The sequence below is a fragment of the Idiotropiscis lumnitzeri genome, chromosome 18 (genome assembly GCF_059441095.1).
Source record: "Idiotropiscis lumnitzeri isolate Australia: NSW breed Sydney's pygmy pipehorse chromosome 18, RoL_Ilum_1.0, whole genome shotgun sequence".
Classification (NCBI taxonomy): domain Eukaryota; kingdom Metazoa; phylum Chordata; class Actinopteri; order Syngnathiformes; family Syngnathidae; genus Idiotropiscis; species Idiotropiscis lumnitzeri.
Window position 1 is genome coordinate 15,655,414 of NC_142408.1, and position 21,597 is coordinate 15,677,010.

At 45.0% G+C, this 21,597-nt stretch overlaps 1 protein-coding gene across 4 annotated transcripts in view; it reads right to left on the reverse strand.

Annotated features, from left to right (window-relative positions):
• Positions 1-21,597, reverse strand: part of fbxw2 (F-box and WD repeat domain containing 2) — a 152,824-nt gene that overhangs the window by 122,221 nt on the left and 9,006 nt on the right. For all 4 annotated transcript variants that reach the window (XM_088281388.1, XM_088281387.1, XM_088281385.1 and 1 more), the window contains 2 exons: positions 21,340-21,597; positions 5,030-5,252 (listed from right to left, as the gene is read on the reverse strand). The exon at positions 21,340-21,597 is cut by the window's right edge and continues 37 nt beyond it. In XM_088281388.1, coding sequence (XP_088137514.1) covers positions 5,030-5,252; positions 21,340-21,597 — 481 coding nt within the window. The remainder of the gene's footprint in view (positions 1-5,029; positions 5,253-21,339) is intronic.

The following is a 21,597-nucleotide window of genomic DNA, read 5'->3' on the forward strand; positions in this document are numbered from 1 at the left end:
TTCGTGTCCATGATTACTATGGTTCTGCCTTTGTCTGCTGGGAGGATTGTGAAGTCTTTATTTTTTGATAGTGTTTTCTTGGCTGTTGCTTCCTGTTTGATAATATTGCTGGGTGGTGTTTTGGCCGTTTTTAATATACCGGCTACTTCATTGCGTAGTGCTGCTTTTTGCCCTTGGTTTTGTATTTTTCACATGCTAGTTCTGTTGCTAAAATGAAATCCTCGTGCGGTATTTTTTTGGGTGTGATCGCGTAGTTGAGTCCTTTTGACAGTATGGAGCAGCTGTAAATGAATCAGTCAAAATATATAAAGGAGGAATTATATTTTTTCCGAGAAACTAATGACGATGGTGTAATTTCCCTCCTCTATTTTATGGGATGCAGCGAAGGCAGTTTTAAGGGGCAAAATTATTTCACTTTCTTCCAGACTCAAAAAAGAGCGTGAGACTAATCAAATAAGATTAGAACAACAAATAAGGGAATCAGAAAGTGATCATAAAAAGACAAAGAGTGATGGTACTCTAGAAGAACTTAAGAAATGTAGACAAACAATTGAATGATCTACTTACATATAAGGCGGAAGGCGCACTGCGATTCACCAGCCAAAAGTATTATGAACAAGGTAATAAAGCCAGTAGATTACTTGCATTTCACTTAACAAAGTTGCAAGCGAGTAGGACAATCCAGAAAGTCGAATGTCCCGAATCAGGGAGTTTGGTGTCTCATCCCAGAGCAATAGCTAATGCCTTTTCTACGTATTCCAAACAATTAATGATTCTGTACACATTGCTGACAAAGTAAATGATATTAAACATCGTATTAATCTTTCCAAATTGGATGAGAGTGAAGCTAAAACTTTAGTGGAGACAGTCACTATAGAGGAAATTAAATTTACGATAGGAAAGCTAAAAAATAATAATGCACCGGGCGCAGAAGGCTTTCCTTTTGAAGTTTATAAATGCTTCAAGGACGAGCTTATTCCACTTTTACATAGAGTGTTTAATCATGCTCTGAACTTCATGGAGCCACCAAAAACATGGGCACAGGCAATAATCTCTGTCATACATAAGGATGGAAAAGATTTTACGCTATGTACTTCATATAGACCAATACGTTTGTTATGTAATGATGTTAAAATATTAAGTGCTATTCTTGCAAGGAGACTTAAGAAGGTCATTGATACACTTGTTAACCCCGACCGGACGGGATTCATACCTGGTAGGTTAGGGGAAAACAATATTAGAAGTGTTAAGTTCCGGGGGTGGAGGTAGAGGACCCTAAATGCAGGGAAGCCAGGCAAGGGTGACTTCAGGGAATTTAATTAACCAAATAATACGAGAAACAAGGTACTAGGAACAGACAAACGTGACCAGGTGCAAAACAATGAGGATGAACAAAACGTGACTGACAGAACTAAACTTGACTATGAAACGGGGACAGTGACAAATAACTATGAGCTATGAACATGAACGAGAGCAAAGAGCAACAGTGACATGAGGACAGGGCAAAGCAAGGGCACAGTGATGTCCGTAAATAGGGCAATGCACCGACGACGAGTAGTCAGTGAAGGAGGCTTAAATGGTGACGTAATTAGTGGGTTGACGAGAGACAGGTGCGTGGCTGACGAGCGCGTCTCTCCCGCAGCGAGGTGATCAAGGAGTCCATGAGTAACAGGTGCGTGGCTGGTGGGTGCGTCTCTCCCGCCAGCACGACACGCGCTGGAAGGGAACGCCCCCCACGCCAGTTGAACAAACGTAAACAAAAACAAGACATAACGGAAACGGATCATGACCAGAAGTACCCTTAATACAATGTCAACAGCCAGAGAGCATCTGCAACTATCAATGCTTTTCAGTCTCGATGCTGAGAAGGCATTTGATAGGGTAGATTGGATATTTCTGAAAATTGTATTGGCAGAGATGAGCTTTGATGCAAGCTTTATTAAATGGTTTGAAGTGTTAAATAGGAATCCTTCCTCAAGGGTACGGGTTAATGTACATATGTCAGAAAGTTTTCCCTTGAGAAGAGGTATACAAAAGGGCTGTTTGCGTGTCACCACTTTTATTTGCCATAAGCATAGAACCTTTTGCGCAGTTAATTAGAAGTGATCAACTAATTTTGGGTATATCAGATAAATTTAAAGATAAAGATAAAGATGTCCTTTATTAGTCCCACAATGGGGAAATTTGAGAGAAATTTAGGACCCACAAGCTGTCATGAGATGCGGATGACATTTTTCTAAATATTAGGGACCCGGTGACCTCTATCCCAGAACTTTTAAAATGTTTGGGGGCATTTGGTAAGGTGTCAAGATATAAGGTGAATGAATCAAAATCAGAAACTATGATGTTAAGGTGAATTTGGCCCTCAGAGTTGGATAAAAAGGTGAAATTGAAGTAATGGGTGTCATTACATAGGAATTAATATTACCTTGGATGTTTCTCACTCGTATGACGCTAATTATGGGAAGTTATTGGACCAGATTCTGAAAGATTTTGAAAGATGGGATGTGCTGCCACTTTCTCTTCTTGGGAGGATTGAAACTGTCAGAATGAATATTCTTCCCAGATTAATGTACTTGTTATTGTCGTTGCCTATCTGGATCCCAGTATGTCAATTTAAAAAGATAGAGAAAATGGTTTCTTCCTTTATTTGGCAAAATAAAAAAGCCCAGAGTTAAATTCAAATGGCTTACCAATAGTAAAGCCTGTTAAGGTCTTAATTTACTTGATTTTTCTCTATATTACTGGGCAGCGCAATTGTGGGCCGCCATGGAGTGGCAGAAGCATAATAAAGAAATGTGGTTGAGTCTGGAACAAAGTGTGCACCCTGGGTCTTCGCTGCAGGACCTGATATTCTGCTCAAGAGAGGGATGGAATTACTAAAAATTAAGAATATATGGGTAACGCACCTACAAAGTATCGAGTTTCATTAGAAAAAAGATTAATGCCCCTCGGTCGATATCCAGGGCCGTTAAAATATCGGGCACGATATGGGAAGGTAAAGGTCTTGCTCTTATAAATGACTTGTTTGAACAAGAAACTTTGAAGTCATTTGGTCAGTTACAGAAGGAATTTGATTTGGTTTCAAATGACTTCTACAGGTTCTTGCAAGTGAGAAGTTATTTGATGACTCATGAAGAATGGTCCTTACTTAAAGTGCAACCTGGTGATTTGGATGTTTTTCACTGAAGTTGCAAAAGGGGGTAAATGTAATAGGACGGTATCCAATTTGTATAAATGTTTGCAATCTGAAGTTTTAGGGGGCACCCTTGAGATAAAGGAAAGGTGGGAAATGGAATTGAATATGGTAATAGATGATCAACAATGGAGACAAATCTGTGAAAGCGGACACAAATTAACACAAAGTCCGACATGGGAAGAATTTGCATGGAAAGTTAACATTAGATTTTTTAAAACACCTTCTATTGTTTCCAAGTTTGACAAAATGAAATCAAATCTGTGTTGGAGACAATCCGGACAAGTTGGTGACCATACGCACTATATTGAATACCCACAGTGAATGGAACCTGATGGGTCTGATTTTTGGGATGCCCCCCTGTGGTCAAAAGTTGAGTAAAGATGGGATTTACCTCTTGAGGATTCTTTTGTCGGTGGCCAAGAAAATGATTACTCCTATCCTGGTATAAGCCATTGCCCCCAACAATTGCTCAATGGAAAGAACGCATAAGGAAGGGGTACGAGATGGAGAAAATAACTGCTTTGTTACATTTAAATATGGACATGTTCAATAAAAGATGGTCTCCGCTGACGGTATATTTGAATTTAACATTGTGACTTGACTTGTTGGATAATTTTATTTATGATTGCCAAGAATTTTATTTTTTTGGGGTTTATTTTTATTTATTCCCTTTTTTTTCTTTTTCTTTTTCGCTGTTTATGCTACAGAACAGACTAGTATGGTTATTGTATGTTGTTAATAAACTCCATTAAGTTAAAAATAAATAAATAAAATTAAGAACTTTTTAATGAAAAACAATTTAATGAAACAAATGTGGGAGTTAAGTATGACACACATTCAACTACTAGTAACACAAACACACAAACATGACAAGGATTAACATCCATACAAGTCCATTACTTCAATGAATTGCGCTACGCAATTCCCATAGCGTCAACAGCGACATTAAAGCTCAGATGAGCAAAGTGTTCCATGTTTGTGGGCATAACAAAAACCCGAAAATTAAAAAAGAATTCTGTACTGAAAGCACAAACTTTAACTTGAAAAAGTTATTTTCAATGTTCATAGATTGCGTTCAACAGGAATTTTGGCACATCAACGTCGCAGAGCTTAGCTGGCCTGTTATGTATGACGGCAATTGCATTGGTCGTGCTTTCTTAAAAAGATGATAGTTTGCTGATCACTTAAGTGATAGAAAGTCGGTCATTAGCCTTCACGTTATCGTTAGCATCTGGCTTCATTGGCTGAATGATCAGCGCATATGAAAGCCTTCAATCGCCCCAAAGAGTTTCACAATGGGTAGGGAGCGCTGTCTGGGCCTGTACCAGACACTCAACTTTGGTCGGGGTGATGTTATCAGCTAACAGTCTCGGATTTGTTATTTACTTTATTTACAGTAGACGGTGCATGATATCAGACTTCTTCACCCCCCCCTTATTCTTCTTTCATAAACGTTATTATGTGGATGCCGCCAGTGTTCAGACTGAAACACCACAGTTAGAATAAATAACAAACTCGGGTTGTTAAATGGTAGTGGTTAAAGGTACCATAAAATCCAGTATATAATATGCACCTGTGTACAATACAACCTCCCAAACTCTACATTATTTTTTTTTTCTTTGTCCCTGTGTATAACACGGAACCCTAATTTGCTGGTATCAATTATTGTCAGGTGGCATATTTGCGAGTGCATTTTGCCTGACAACTCATGATTTATTGAAAGAACTGAACTCATTTACAGATTCTGCCAAGGGTATTAAAACAGCATAGCAGGTGCATCGTTGAGCTTTTTATACATCGGAAATCATTGTAAATTAAGCAACAGCATACCTGTGCAGAGAAGACCATCCTTATAATAGAGAGCATACACACGAGCACTGTGGCCAATGAGTGAGGATGTTTCAAAGGCCATCTGATCCTTCAGTTGAACCATACGCAGTTTAGCTTTAAGGAAGACACCCTTCCAATGGGATGCATCCTGAATGGACTCATCAATCCTCCAGCCCATCTCACGACAAACGTTCTGCCACACTTCTGTGCATGAATTTATCACCTAAACAGAGATGGACACAAGAAGGTTAGAACAGCCAGCTCTTTCCGAGAGCCATCTCCATGCTGACCTCTCACACTCACACACACACACACAACCACCTTTACCTTGCAGAACAGCGACGTAATGTCTTTTTATTTATCTAATTTCGTATTATTTTCCATTTCATTATTTATTCTTTAATTAATTTAATTTATATATTTCATTAAATTATTGTTGTATTGCACTGGAGAGGGGAGCTCTCTAATCTCGTTGCACACTGTACAATAACAATAAAGAGATTTCTGATGTCTGATTTCTAAAATGGCAGAAAACAGGAAGGAACTTATCTCACATAGTTTTTAATGCAGTGCCTTTCCATTTAAAGCTGTGGGGATATTGGAAAAATGTGACAGTTGTAGGAATAGTATACAAATATAATAATATAAATAAGTGTGTCAAAAAATGTTAAGTGCAATTTTAAAAGAAGCATTCTGATAAAGATGCACAAAATGTCAAAGTTTTGCAGCCAGTTATAAGAAAGCAATAATTTTTATGGAAAATTCTCACCTGTATCTAGTATTTACAAACCTCCTCATACCTCTGTAATATTGTATTTAAAACGTAATAATTAAATGCACTTTCGTTTTTCCATTGGTACAACAATATGTGTATCTGTATTGAATCGTTTGATACAGTGGTCACAGATCGGTGCGCACTGAATCGAACAATACACAAAATATTATGACGATGAGGAGCAGCGCTAGCTACTCCGCCTTTTTATATGCCTTGTAGGAGCTTATCCACCGAAGGTATTTGATGTCTCACTCAGATGATAGCTGCATTTGCTCTCTGCATGTCGAGGCACATCCTGATGTCTTCCCCTGCTGCCTTAGGTACATCCACGACAAGGTTCACTCATTGTGTGGGTCCCACCACCCTTTCAATGATGTCCATTTCTAGCAACTGGTTTCTCTTTATGTCCACCACCTTGCTTAGGTGAAATGGCAAAACTATTCAGGGGCTGCGCTAGAGCCGTTACTTTCTCATCAATGTGAAGACTCATGTTTCGTGTTTAGCTTTCCAACTCCTTGAAACAGCTTTGGACATTGTCTCTAATTTTTTTTTTATTGTCAGTCACAGTGGCTATGTTCACACCCACTCTCATCACAACTGGCTTGATAGCCATCTTCTTACAGAGTAGTGGGACTCTTTGCCCATGGATTATTGTGAACTCAGCTTCCGTGGTGCTTTTTCCCATGATTATTTGGCACTTGAACACCCCTTTGACTGGAATGACCACTTTAGAGGTGTCGGGGTAGAGGGGCTTAGTGTCACTTTGGTAGACATACATTTTATTCTTTTACTTTTCAACATCTCCCAAGTGTCTCCATCCACTATATTACTTGATGCACTCGAGTCAATTAACAGGAGCAGATTTACTACACTTACATTAAACGTGACTCTTTCTGTGTTTGAGCAATCTTTCATTACAAATGCATTGACACTATCTTTGCTCTGTTTCAACACACCTCACACTTTTTCGCATCAACTTTTCATTTTCAAATTTTCACAAAATGGTCTTTTCCATTACACTTCCTGCATTTTCGTCCTTTTGCTGGGCATGCATGATCTTTGGCGAAGTGATCTCCATATCCACATCTGAAGCTCACTTTAGCCTTTTTTTCTTTTTCGTCTCTGCATTCTCTTGATTTCCTTTGATGAAACTGTCCCTCTTTCTTGTAGACATGGCGCACAGTTTCACCTCCTTCTGCGCCAAAGTTGTCGTTCACCTTCATCGTCTACACCATCTGCATCTCTACCCGGTAACACTGTGTTGCTATCTACAGTACAAGAGTCAGGGTCAAACTGTTTTCCTCTAGACATTTTCTTCTTCAGTTGTCTGACGTGCACCTGCCCAACACTAATTCTCTAATTTGATTCTCCGTGTCTGCAGCGAATGCACAGTCCTTAGCAGCCTAGCCCACCATCATAATTGGGTTTCTTGGTAATCTGGTAAAAAGATTGCCGGCCGAATGCAGTGTTTACTTAGAGTACAAAGTAAGAGCTTAGTACCGTGACTGCGGCAACATAATACGTTGGCCCTCTCGTGTTAGGTAAAACTGCAAACACATCTTGTACATTGGTGCCGGCATGATGTAGAAGCAAAGCATTTCGTCTTTGTCTCAGCAAAGCTTCTGCGTCGTCCACCAGAATTAGGCCTTTCCCATTCACATATAGCACAAATACGGTGAGCATCTTAGGCAGCTGGCTAAAACAAAGCCCTTTCCTTCCCAACAGCACTAAGAAACAGTAATCCATGCATTCGTTTCATCTAGGCTAGATTACTGTAATGCACTTTACATTGGAGTCTGCCAGTCCGCCTCGAATTGGTCCAAAATGCTGCTGCTCGCCTTTTAACTGGCGCTCGGAAGACACATCGCATCACCCCAATCGTAGCCTCTCTTCACTGGCTCCCAGTGCACTTTAGAGTTCGCATTAAGATACTTCTCAAATTTCCCCATTGTGGGACTAATAAAGGACATTTTTATCTTATCTTTATCTTCTGTTATTCTTTAAAGCTTTAAATGGCCTAGCCCCAGCGAACCTCTCTGAGCTCCTCCACCGCAATGCACCTACCCGCTGCCTCATGTCTGTGGACCAAATGCTGCAGGAGGTGCCGAGGACTAAGCGCAGCCTCAGGGGGATCGTGTCTTTTCTGTTGCCGGTCCTTCTCTATGGCATGAGCTCCCAGTAAATGTTAGGCAAGCCCCCTCTCTGTCCATTTTTAAAACCCGTTTGAAGACATTTTTAATCTTTAGCTTTCTACTTAACACGAGACTCTCACCGTTCTGCTGTTCTTCTGGTGTCTATTGCAAATGTGTTTATGTGTTTTAATTTGTATTCTAATTACCTGCTAATTTATATAACGGCAAATGGAAAGCACTTAGTTACAGCTCCAGTTGTTGTGAAATGCGCTATATATTTAATTATAAACCATCCTTGTCGCCATTGTTAGGTTTTGACACGCTTCAATAACTGAGCACAATCCAGTTATTCAGTGAACGACCACCTTCTTTATTCATCATTTATTGCATACGTCCTAATGCATAATCTAGTGCCTAGCGCCCTTGCCTGGTGAACTCCTCCACCAGCAGTCATATCCTGTTTGTTATCATCAATACATAACAGGCGTTGCCATAAATGGCTTGTGGCAAATAGTGTTGCATTACTTTGTCTGGTGTTCTTGTTTCCCTACAGGGCTTGGGCGGCTCCATCCCACTTCCTGGTCACGCCCCTACCTCTTCAGGCTCCTGCTCCTGCACACCTGTCGCTCATCAGGGTCATCAACACCACCATTTAAGATCGGTGCAGCCAGGAGTCAGGCGCCAGATTATTCCTGCCCTTGCCTTGGTACTACGGTCCACATCTGTGCTCCCAGCGAATCTTCTGTGGTGTGTTTTTGGCTAACCTGATTCGTTGTGTTTTTTGTTTTCCCGCGTCTGCCGCAGCCTCCTGCCTACCCGTCCAAGCCCTGCCTGACTGCCACCTGCACTCTCTGGATTCTGGATTGCACTCCCTGATTCAACCCTCTGTTCCAAAGGACTCTGGACACCTTGCCTCACTTCCATTCACTCACAATAAATCCTTCCTCATTGCCTTTAATGACGATTGCTCTTGGGCCCTCCTTTCACACCCACGGTTGATAGTAACCGTAACAGAATAATCTGGCCACCATGGACCCAGCAACCACGGATCCCATCAGAAAGGCACACTCAATTCAAGGTAGGCTGCTTGGTAATGACAAAATAATATTGAGTGAATTCATGAAATCCATCCAGAGACTCCACCGCTAAGTCACGCACCTGTCCTCCCTGATTCCCTCGCCTGTTACTTCCACCAATCCTACTGTTAGTGTTCACCCGGAGCCCTCTCCCCCTTCCCAGCCCACTCCCATTGGCAGAGAACCGTTTTTTCCTCTCCCCGAGCCATTTGCTGGGGATATAGGTTTGTGTGGTCAATTTATTTTAAGCTGTAGTTTAGTTTTTGACCTACAGCCATCAAGTTACACCTCTGATAAAGCTAAGGTGGCCTTTATGGTGACTTTGTTACGAGGCAGAGCCGCCAAATGGGCTACTGCCCTCTGGGCTGCGTCTTCCCCAGTATTGTCTTCGGTTGATCATTTTTGTATTGAGTTTCGCAAAGTTTTTGATCATCCTGTGAAAGGTCAGAAGGCCACTCAGAGACTGTTAGCTCTTTGCCAGGGATCCAAATCGGTAGCTTCGTTTTCCATTGATTTTCGCATCCTGGCTTATAAGTGTGGGTGCAATGAATCTGCGTTACGAGGGATTTTCGTTAAGGGCTTTTTCAGAGCAGTTGAAGGATGAGCTTGCCGCCCGAGAAGAGCCCTCTTACCTGGATAAATTTATTTCACTAGCAATAAGGATAGACAATCGACTCAGAGAGAGGAACAGAGAACGAGGAGGGACAGGCCAGAGGACTCCTCCTGTCGAGATCCCTCCTGAGGTCCCTGTTTCAATGTGGTCAGTTCCGCCAGCACCCGCCATTGGTCCAGAGGAACCTATGCAATTGGGAAGTGCAGGATTGGACCCACAGGAACGTCATAGACGCTTCACTCACCATCTGTGCATCTACTGTGGTCAATCCGGACAAAATTAAAGGCTCATCATTGAGGGACAGCACAATGGTGAGCCAGATTGCCTCCTCTACTGGCGGTTCACCCCGAATGTCCATTCCCTCCACCATCATCTGGCTGAACAACCCCACCTCTGTTTCCGTGTTAATTGACTCCGGTGCTGAGGGCAGTTTCATAGATTTTGGACTTGCCAAACAGTTGCAGCTCCCTCTCGAATCCCTCCCTTCCTGTCGGAGAGTCGTGGCGTTAGATGGTCACCTTATCTCGCTAGCTTCCCGCCAGACCTTACCCCTGACGCTCATTATTTCTGGAAACCACAGAGAGTCCATACAGTTGTCTGTCATCCACTCTCCCTTGTGCCCCGTTGTCCTCGGTTTTCCATGGCTCAAGAAACACAACCCAACCATTGACTGGGGAGGTCCCTCCATCACCAGTGGAGTTCTCACTGTCACACCCATTGCCTCCGTTCTGCAGAACCGGTGCCCGAGTTTCCATACCGATACCTGCTCCTCCGGATCTCACCTCAGTTCCATCCGACTACCATGATCTCTCCCCGGTCGTCAGCAAAGACTTAGCTCTCACCCTACCACCCCATCGTCCTTATGACTGTGCCATTGACCTCCGTCCTGGTGCTCCTCTACCGACCAGCCGTCTTTACAATTTATCCCGCCCAGAGAGGGATGCTATGGAGTCCTACATTCGAGATTCCCTTGCTTCTGGTCTTATTCGACCTTCCTCCTCGCCGCTCGGATCAGGATTTTTCTTTGTTAAAAAGGATACATCATTACGTCCTTGCATTGACTTCAGGGGCCTAAACAAAATCACAGTAAAGAACAAGTTCTCCCTTCTTCTCATTGACCCCTCCTTTGAACCCCTCTGTGAAGCTCAGGTCTTTTCCAAACTAGATCTTCAAAATGCATATCACCTTGTCAGAATTAAGGAGGGCGATGAGTGGAAGACAGCGTTCAATACTCCTCTGGGGCATTTTGAGTATCTGGTGATGCCTTTTGGGCTCACCAACGCTCCGGCGATCTTTCAGAACCTGATGACTGACATTCTTAGAGACATGCTCAATCGTTTTGTGTTTGTCTACCTGGACGACATTCTGATATTCTCTTGCACTCTCCAGGAACATCGCCAGCATGTTCGTCAAGTTCTACAACGCCTCCTCAAGAACCGTCTTTTTGTGAAGCCTGAGAAGTGCGAGTTCCATGTCCCTTCGGTGCACTTTTTGGGCTATATCATTGCCAAAGGCCAACTCCGACCAGACCCTGCTAAGATCCTCGCTGTAAGGGACTGGCCCATTCCTTCCACACGGAAAGAGCTGCAGCGTTTCCTCGGTTTTGCCAACTACCGGCGGTTTATCCGCAACTACAGCAAGGTGGCCAGCCCTCTTACAGCACTCACTTCCACATCTTCCCTGTTTCTGTGGACCGCTGCAGCTTCCCTTGCATTTGCTCATCTAAAGGAGCTGTTCACCAGCGCACCAGTGCTCAAGCATCCCGACCCTGCGCACCAGTTTATTGTGGAGGTAGATGCCTCAGAGACTGTTGGAGGAGCTATCTTGTCTCAGCGTGATGCTCAGACGCAAAAGGTTCCCCTGTGCCTTTTTTTTCCCGTCGTTTGTCCCCTGCAGAGAGGAACTACAACGTTGGTAACAGGGAACTATTAGCAGTTGTCTTGACATTACAGGAATGGCGGCATTGGCTCGAGGGATCCCTAGTTCCTTTCATCATCTGGACGGACCATAAACACCTCGCCTACCTTCACTCTGCCAAGCGGCTGAGCCCACATCAGGTGCGCTGGTTACTTTTCCTCAGTCGATTCAAAAAAAAAAAAAATTCGACATACTCAAAAATGTTACATTATTGAGCTACTGCTTGTCCTGCGTATCATTCAAAATCCGCCACCAAAAAATATTAGGCCTACTCACACTGAAGTATAGGGCAGTATAACACTCAGAATAAGTGCAACTAAGACATGAGTGCCATCTAGTTGTGATTGGTAACATTATAAATAACAAATACAGTCAACCACTGAATTATTCATACTTCAGCACCCACAGCTTCATATCTTTGCAGATCTTATTACTTTTTTCAATATATTTTCACATTTTGGATTTTTGATTACTTGCTTAAAAAACTAAGTTAGATTACAAGTTACTTTAATAGTTACATTCAGAAAATATTGACAACCCTGCTAAACGAAAATGTCATCTGATTTTGCCATTTAATTTTTAACAGTGATTTAAGAATAGTTTGTTTTTATTAGAAATAAAATAAACACACACTTTGACTTTTCATAATTATGATAACAAAATCTGGATTTTTAAGTATTTTTTTACGAGTCTTTCATAAGAGAAAGTAAGTTTTGAATAGCTGTCCACTGAGGTGAGAGCTGCCCTAGAAAGGGTTAAAGATATTTAGTCTTTTCAAGATTTCACGTCACATACATTTTCTGCTTGTTATTAATAAAAAATAAATGAAAAAAATGTAAATGTAATGTAATGGAATGGTGGTCGTGGGATAGTGAATGAGTGGGCGTGGCAGGTGTGTGTGAGTGTGAGAGCATATGAGAGTGAATTTCTTTCTCAGGTGCCTCGGATCGTGGCCTGATAAGCACCTGACGAGCCACCGGAGGATCGGAGATTCTTGCCACGCAACACTCGCACCACGCAGAGGACGCTCGCCACGCACGACGCTCGCCAGAGAACACACAACACACAATCCTCTCTATGCAGAACACCCGCCACGCAACGACGTCGCAAGGAAGCGAGACGCCCCGTCAACGGGCCGAGACGTCCGGTGATTGTAAACAACGCTCCCAACACCTCCAAAAGAAACTGCCTATTCGCACCGGATCCGGAGAGGCGAATCCCCGCTACGTGTCCAGATCACTATTCCCCCCGATCCGATCACAAGGACTCTGAAAGCTGGGCGGCAGGGGAGGGCGCTATGTAGGTTTTACCAGTTTTAGTGTAGTTTTTATCCACAGAGGGTTTTTTTTTATTAAAAGTAGGTCCGAGGTCTGACAGTGGCTACCCACAGCTCGGGTGGGGGTTTTAGTAGTTTTTAGTCTGTCAGCTCTCACTGAGTGTTGTGGTTTTATCTTATGTGTGAGTTTGACGTGCTTTTAATTCCCTTTTTTAGTGTGGAGTGCAGTGTTGCTTAGATCAGTGGCAGAATCACATGGCCATTCCCTTTTTTTTTTTAAGGGGAGTGCAAATCCCACCCAACTTATAGGTCCTGCAAACACAGAACTGACTTCCCCCTCTTTTATCATTTTTTTTAGTGCAGCGTGTTAAATAAAACAGTGTTTCATTCAAAAAGAAAAACCTTGTCATCTTGCTGTGTCCCAAGGGTACAACCAAATCAACCTGCCTCTGTATTTATTTTTTTTTCTTTACAAGTGGCGTCGGCGGCAGAATCCCTTGACTACACAACAGGATGGATGAGAATAGACTATGGCAGCTACAAGTCGTAATAGCCATGGTGCCATGGTTTAGAGCGCACCCTGGGTGCCCAGGTTTAGTGGCACGTCAGTCAATTTTGGAGAATGGAGGACCCAGATAGAGGCATGTATTCAAGCGCAGGGACTAAATATGCAAGAGACAGTAGGTTTTGTAGTGAGTGCATTAGCGGGCGAGGCCAAGAGGGAGGTCCGGGTGACCGCGACACAGGGGCTAAGATCTTAGCAGAGTTGGAAAGGTTGTATGGGGACTTAAGCCAGTAGCCCAGCTCAGAGCGTAATTTTTAACTGTAAACAAGAACCTGGTGAATAATTGAAGACGTTCACCCTTCGGCTGCGGGAACTGAACCACCAGTGGAGAGCCAGGGAACCGCTAGAAGCCGGAAAAGACGACGAGCTGCTACGAACCCAATTCGTCATGGGCCTGAGACCGGGGCCAGAGAAACAGGAGCCACAGAGACAGCTCAGGAGGAACCCTGCAACCAAGTTTATGCAAGCATGTCAGGAAGCAAAGGCTCTGGAGCGAGAGCTGGATGGGTCTGAAGAGGCTCTAGTCTGCCCGGTCTCTACCAGTCCGCCCAGGGGAGCCCCGCCACCAATCCCAGATTGGCAGCTGATGAAGGAGGAACTGCGGGACGAGCTATGCCATGGGCACAAAGAACAGGTGATGCTTCTGGGCAAATCTGTAAAAGAGGAACTGCAGGAACGGTTGAAGATGGCCCACACCGCTACATCTGCGGCAGCCGCCGCAACCCATCAACCACCCAGGTGCCCACAACATGACCACCCCCAACGTCAGCGCTTGGGATCAGCCCCTCCTGGACAATCGTATTACCAATGGGATAGACAATCTACCGCAACTGTGGGGAAGCGGGACAGACCCAACGCTTTTGCCCCCATCGCCGCCCACAACCAGATTTTCGGCGTTCCTGGTCACATCAGGGCCAGTGAACCGGGAGGAATCCCTGCCAGTGCCCGCAGAGAGGTCCACCGTGCTAGGAAGACCCCTGAGATTGTGGCAGCTATACAGGGTAGGACTATTCCATGCATTTTGGACACTGGCTCGCCAGCCACGCTCATGAGCCAAACCCTCTTCCAGCGTCACTTTAGAAATGAACTCAGAGAAGACCCCGATCGTATAGCATGGGTGAACTTGAGAGCAGCCAATGGCCTTGGCATCCCTGCTGTCGGCTACGCAGAACTTGGACTTCCTCATCGGGGGAGTTGAAGTGAGAAAGAAGGGGGTGATCATCGTGACGGACAATTGCGTCAACAGAGTTTGGGCTTTTGGGGATGAACGTAATTGGCGCTTGCTGGGCTAAGATCAGCCAGGGTGGCCACCCAGGGGTCACAACGCTGCCTTCGCAGTTTGCCGCGGGTGGGGACCTCCGCGCCTCGGGTGGAACTGCAGGGAACAGCCAGACTGCCACAACAGCCCCCGGTGGCGTTACCTCACTCCACAGAGACTATTGTCTGGGCCCAAGTTCCCCAAGCGGTGGACCTGGCGGACTGCCTTGTCCTAGTTGAAGACATGGATGACCCTGGCCGGGGGTAGCGAGTGGCTTGAGTGTTGTCCTGGGCACGAAAACGAAGAGTCCCCCTACGGATCTGTAACCTGAACCCCTTCTCCTTGGAACTTCCACAGCGACGCCCCCTGGCCACTGTACGCCAAATCGACCAGCCGGAGATCAGAGGGAGGACGACCCTCGCACTCCATAGCACCGGTCCTCATGTAATGGAGGTAAATGTTCACTCGACTGAACAGGCCCCAAGTGAGAGCCACCCAGCCCTGGCTCTATATGGAGATGGCCTGGATGAGAGCCAGCAAGGCCGAGTGGTATTCCACGCTTGACCTGGCTAGTGGCTATTGGCAGGTGGAGGTGGCACCAGAAGACCAAAGAAGACTGCATTTGCAACGCCATTTGGCATCTACCAGTTTGACCGCATATCATTCGGTCTCTACAATGCCCTAGCAACATTCCAGAGGCCTGGCGGACTGCCTTGTCCTAGTTGAAGACATGGATGAGCCTGGCCGGGGGTGCGAGTGGCTCGAGTGTTAGCCTGGACACGAAAACGGAGAGTCCCCCTACGCATCTGTAACTCGAACCCCTTCCCCTTGGAACCTTAACAGCGACGCCCCCTGGCCACTGTACGCCAAATTGACCAGCAGGAGATCAGAGGGAGGACGACCCGCGCACTCCATAGCACCAGCCCTCATGTAGTGGAGGTAAATGTTCACTCTACTGAACAGGCCCCAAGTGAGAGCCACCCAGCAGTGGCTCTATATGGAGATGGCCTGGATGAGAGCCAGCAAGGCCGAGTGGTATTCAAAGCTTGACCTGGCTAGTGGCTATTGGCAGGTGGAGGTGGCACCAGAAGACCAAGAGAAGACTGCATCTACAACGCCATTTGGCCTCTACCGGTTTGACCGCATGCCATTCGGTCTCTGCAATGCCCTAGACACATTCCAGAGGCTCATGCAGTGCTGCCCAGAAAACCAGGTGTATGACCATCTGCTCATCTACTTCGATGACATGATCGTGTACTCGCCCCACTTCATCGCCCACCTCCAACATCTGGAACAAGTGTTTTCCTCCCTGAAAAACCATGGCCTGGCGCTCTAACCACGCAAGTGCCGCCTGTTCCAGAGGAAGGTGAGGTACTAGGGGCATATCGTTAGAAGTGAAGGAGTAGCAACCGAACCAGAGAAGGCGGCAGTGGTCCGCGACTGGGCCCCACCAAAAACAGTCAAACAGGTGCGATCCTTTCTTGGGCTTGCTGGCTACTACCGACGGTTCATCCACAGGGGTTTTCCAAAGTTGACGCTCCACTTCACCAGCTCCTGCAGGCCCAAGCTAACAGGCCCTCAGCTCCTGTTGACTGGACAGCCAACTGTCAGGTGGCGTTCGACCGATTGAAACAGGCCCTCCTCAGCGCCCCTATCCTCGCCTGTGCGGATTTTCGCCTCTCCTTCCGTCTGTACACCGATGCTAGCCTGGATGGCCTTGGGGATGTCCTGGCCCAGATTCAGGACGGGAAGGAGAGAGTCATCGCTTATGCCAGTCGCAGTCTCCACCCCGCCGAACGCAATGACCAGAACTATAGCTCTTTTAAGCTGGAGCTGCTGGCGCTGAAGTGGGCCATAACCGAGAAGTTCAAGGACTATCTGTGGGTGCACATGTCACGGTGTTCACCGATAATAACCCCTTAGTCCACCTTGAAACGGCGAAGCTGGGAGCGACTGAATCGCGGTGGGCAGCCCAGTTTGCCAAATTCTCATACGAGATTCAGTATCGACCAGGAACGAAGAACCAAAATGCAGACATATTGTCACGACTACCAGGGGAGACCGCCGAGGCCATTGTGCAGGCCACTGTAAACGCCGCCCCCACAGAACAGTCTGATGCTGAGTCATGGGAAGAGAAACAAAGGAGAGATCCAGACCTCCAGCGCATTCACACTTGGACGGTGAGAGGTGAGGCCCCCACAAACATTGACCGTTCTGCCTTGTCTCCCCAGCTTCACAGCCTGCTCAGAGAACGGCCTCGCCTGCAGCTGGGTAATAGAGTACTGGTGAGATGTGTGACAGAACCATATACAGGAGCCCTGGCGAACCAGGTCGTCGTTCCCGAATTACAGGCTCGTGCACTGTGGGAGGACTACCACGAGACTACAGGTCACCCGAGCAGTGATAGGATGTGGTCGCTACTAAGGAGGAGGTTCTTCTGGCCAGGTATGATCAGAAATGCCAGAGCTTGGGCAGCAGAGAGCACCAGGTGTGTAGTGGCGAAGACGGGTGCCCAGCCAAAGGCCCCTCTGTGCCCTATTTCCTCCAGTTACCCATTTGAGACTGTGGCATTAGATTACTTGACACTCGGAAGGCCCGCAGATGCATATCAGTATATCCTCGTCATCATTGATCTCTTCTCCCGCTATGCAGTGGCAGTTCCCACCAAGGACCAGATGGCGGGCACAACAGTACGAGCCCTGTGGACTGCCCTAATCAACCGTTTTGGCTGCCCAGCGTGAATCCTCACCGACCAGGGGGCCGCGTTTGAGTCGGCCATCATGTAGCAGCTGTGCGAGGTGTACAGCTGCCGGAAAGTGAGGACCACTCCATACCATCCATAGGGAAATGGGGGCCTGCGAGAGGCTGAAGCGCACGCTCCTCTCGCTGCTGAAACGATTGGGGTCCAACACCAAGCCCAGTGGCCAACTCATCGACCTGCCCTCGTGCACGCCTATAAGAACACGACCCACACAAACACGGGGATGACGCCCCAGTATGTGGTCCATGGCTGGCACGCCCGCCTACCAGTGAATGTGCTCTATGAGGTCAGGCCAGCCCAACAAGGGAGCAGCCTAGACGGGTCAAGGCACATCATCGGACCCTCTTGCAGGTCTATGCCACAGTTCGTAACAACGCCGAACACCGGAACCTCTGGAACCAGGAGAACAAAAACGGAACGCCTGCAGTCTGCCACTACTACCAGATGAGAGGGTGCTGTTGAGGAACTTCCGCCACCAAGCTCAGGGGAAGCTTGCCCCCCGGTGGGTCCCAACACCATTCGTGGTGGTTTTCCAGCTGCCGAATCGCCCAGTCTTCACAATACAACCCGAGGGAAAAGAAGGGCCCCTCCTGAACCATCCACCGTAATAATTTCAGGCCATTCCCAGGGGACCTGCTCCCTGGCGGTCCCACCGCACTCCATCCACGGAGTGACCAAAGTGGCACTCAGCAGCAGCCACTGTGGCCATGCGGTTGGCTTATCCCCGTTCCGCCAGCACCGCCCCCAACTGCTCGGGAGGAACTTGAGTGCCACCCAAGGATGGAACAGGAAGCTCCCCGGAGGTATCCGGAACGCTCCAACCGGGGCAACCTTCCAGTGCGGTACCGGCGGTGATGGTCCGACGTGCTCGGGACGACCACGCAAAAAGGAGGGTAGAAAATTAACCTGCCTCTGTTTTTTTTACATAAATAAAATGGCAGCCTTTCTACACTTCACTGAACAAAAATATTTTTCAATAATTTCTAAAATTTTCAAGTAATTTATTTTTTTAACTTCACATTTTAACAATTGTATTAAAGCTGTCATGGCAAAACCTAACATTTGAAATGTACATTGTTTAGAAATATAACAAGTGCATTTTTGGATCACCTGCAGTCACACAATCTGGTGTGACTTTGGAAGAATACTGCCCTGTGATCCTTTTTTAATTTTTTGGACGTAGTGTTATTGAAGCTATGTAGGTAACACTCTGTTGACGAAATTCTCAATGCGCCGAGAATTATGATGTCACTCCCTCAAACAGATAATACTGCCACAATGCATTTCACTATGTGCAATACGAGAGATTCCCTTTCTTTTGTGTGCTACAATGTATAGTTATTTTTATGGCTTAGCTTTCGACTCAACATGAGACTGTCGCTGTTCTGCTATTATTCTGGTATCTATTGTAAATGTGTTTATGTATTTAGCTTTGTTACAGCTCCACCTGTTGTGACATGCACTGTAAAAATACAATTGTATTGTATTGTATTATATTGTATAGTGTTAGGAGTCAGGCATCCTGTATTTTATTATTCATTAGTTTTACATTAAAATAATAGTAATATATAAATAAATAATAGAGTTTCATATTAAAATATGTGTTTGAGAGAGGCACCTTTGCTGAGAACAGTGTTTAACGCTTGTATATACTTTCTCACGGAGGCATCTTCCCTGTGGATAATTGCAAACTGGTTGAGGTAGTAAAAGCTATGCTATGCTCTCAAATAATGTTACTTACATGTAGATGCAAATGTGGTCTACAAAGTAATGCTTAGTGATGTTGTAAAAGTAACTCAAGTCTGACTACTTGTGTGGAAAAAGTAACGCATTAGGTTAGTCGTTACTGAATAATGTGTATTTGAAAGTAACAAGCTACTTAGTAATGTGTTACTGAAGCTTGATTTGATTTTTTTAAAAATTCACTAAAAGTGCAAAGACGCTGGCGTGATGTGACATTCCTCACTTATACAAATGCAAAGCACTAATAGACTAGGGCTGCCACACACAATTATTTTGCTAATCGACAAATCAACAACAAAATCGCAATTAGTGGACTAATCACATAATATGTAAATCGCTCGATAATTGCACAAGCAGCTGGTGTTATATAATCATCTTTCGGTTACAGCTAGAATACTTTGAGGTATGTACACATTAATAATAGAGACAATTAAGATGATAGTACATTCAACTTGTATTAAACTTTGCAGCTTGTACCAGCATTCCTGACATGTTAACAAATGATGGCAGCAAATGAAATTGAAGGTAGTACTATGGCCCCAATTTTTTTTCTTTGCTTTAAATGTTTAGTGCATTGTAAAATGGAACCAAAAACTATACACTCTGCTGAGTAAATGGTAAATGGACTGTCACATGTATAGCAGTTTTCTACCTTCAATACTCAAAGCGCTTCACACTATTACCTCATTTACAAACTGATGACAGACCATCAGGGGTAACTGGGAGTTCAGTATCTTGCTCAAGGATACTTGGACATGGGTCACAATGTCCAGGTTGGGAAACGACCACTCGGCCACTGAGCCACGCTTTTGTTTTGCACCTCTAGTATGCATAATTTGATCTACACATTCAAAACGCGGAAACCACCTGGAATAGAAAAAAAATACTTTAAAGATTAGGAGGAACATAATTTTTTAGCGCTGTAAATTTGTATATTCTGACAACCTAAGTAGGAAAAGTATTTTATTGTTATGTGTAGCCATTAGGGGCTTGTGGCAAATTGATCACATTGTTTAACTATGAGTACCGAGATTTCCGTGCTCATAAACGCAACACTCAATGCGTGGTCGCAACTCGCAAGTAACCGGGAGGTAGCACATGTTTTCTTGCTATATGTTGTCTAACGCGGGTATAAAGAAACTGTGTTTTGGTTTATAAATATGAGTATGCTTACTTATGCCACCATAATCCACAGTAGAAGCAACATTATTTTTGGGTACCAAAATATGACATGCGTGCTGTATTCCATCAGCCGTGCACCGTAGCCTGTGTGCTAACGGCATTTAACTTCCAGTAACAACTGTCCTTATGTCAGAAATTAAATCAGGCCTCAGACCGTCCTTTCTCTTCGGATGATCGTTTTTCCACTGCTGTGCTGCTCTGAAACAATGTTTACATTGTATTTAGAAATTTTGTGAAATAAGCCAAGACTTTCAGACTCCATTGCAAACGTTAACATGGGCCGAACTCAATTACTGTACCCACAACGCTTCTGTTTTACATCAACCACGACTGCGCATGTGCGTTGCAGACAGCCATGCAGCCAGCGAGAGAAGCGGCAGACGAGGCATTTTCGAGAGAAAAAGAAAGCGCCAAATAGTTAAATATATATATATAAACAACACGTCGACTATTAAAATAAATTGTTGGCGATTTTAATCGTCAATGTTGTCGTGATTAGTCGATTAATCTTGGCAGCCCCAATGGCCAAGCAACGAGACTTTTGTTGTAAGAAGCTTGAGCTTTTAAATAGCCACTCAGCAGAGCACAAACATACACAAGCGGGCAAGACACTGTAAAATATGAAGACAACCCAACCTGCTAAACTTAGATCCTCCCTTACATACAGATGCATCACTTCAAGAAAATTCTTGCTGACATCAAGTGTTAATTAACTATTAGCCAGGGCTTTGGGGCCATCTTGTTGCATCTTAGTCCGGCCGTTCACAGAGCGATGCAACAGACCTCAACTGAACTAGACATCTGCGAAGTCTGAATCTCTCCCAAGCAGACTTGGTGATTAACCTTTGCGCACATACTTTGTGGCTGGAATGTAAAAACTATGAGTCATTTTGAGATTTGTGCCATTGCAAAACCAGACTATAAATGTTGTGAATAGATGTGTAAAAAGTAATCATCTTGAGAATATTCAACATGAATTTCATACATCTTAAATAACATCTGAGATATTTACTTTATTCCACTGCTTGGAGACGAGGCAGCAACAGAGTAAAGTCTGTGGATCGAACCAGCGCAGCAAATAGAAAGCCAGTTCCAGAGGCAGGAGTCGCAGAAAGTCACGTTTGAGCAGTGCCTCCAAGCCATTAGACAAATGACGAAGCTGGGCCGCACCACTAAGGAATATAATGTGGTCCAAAGACTGGTTGCGCTGCTGGTCAGTTAGTGAAAGGAAAGTGGTAGAGACTGACTCCAACCACCTCTGAAAATCTGT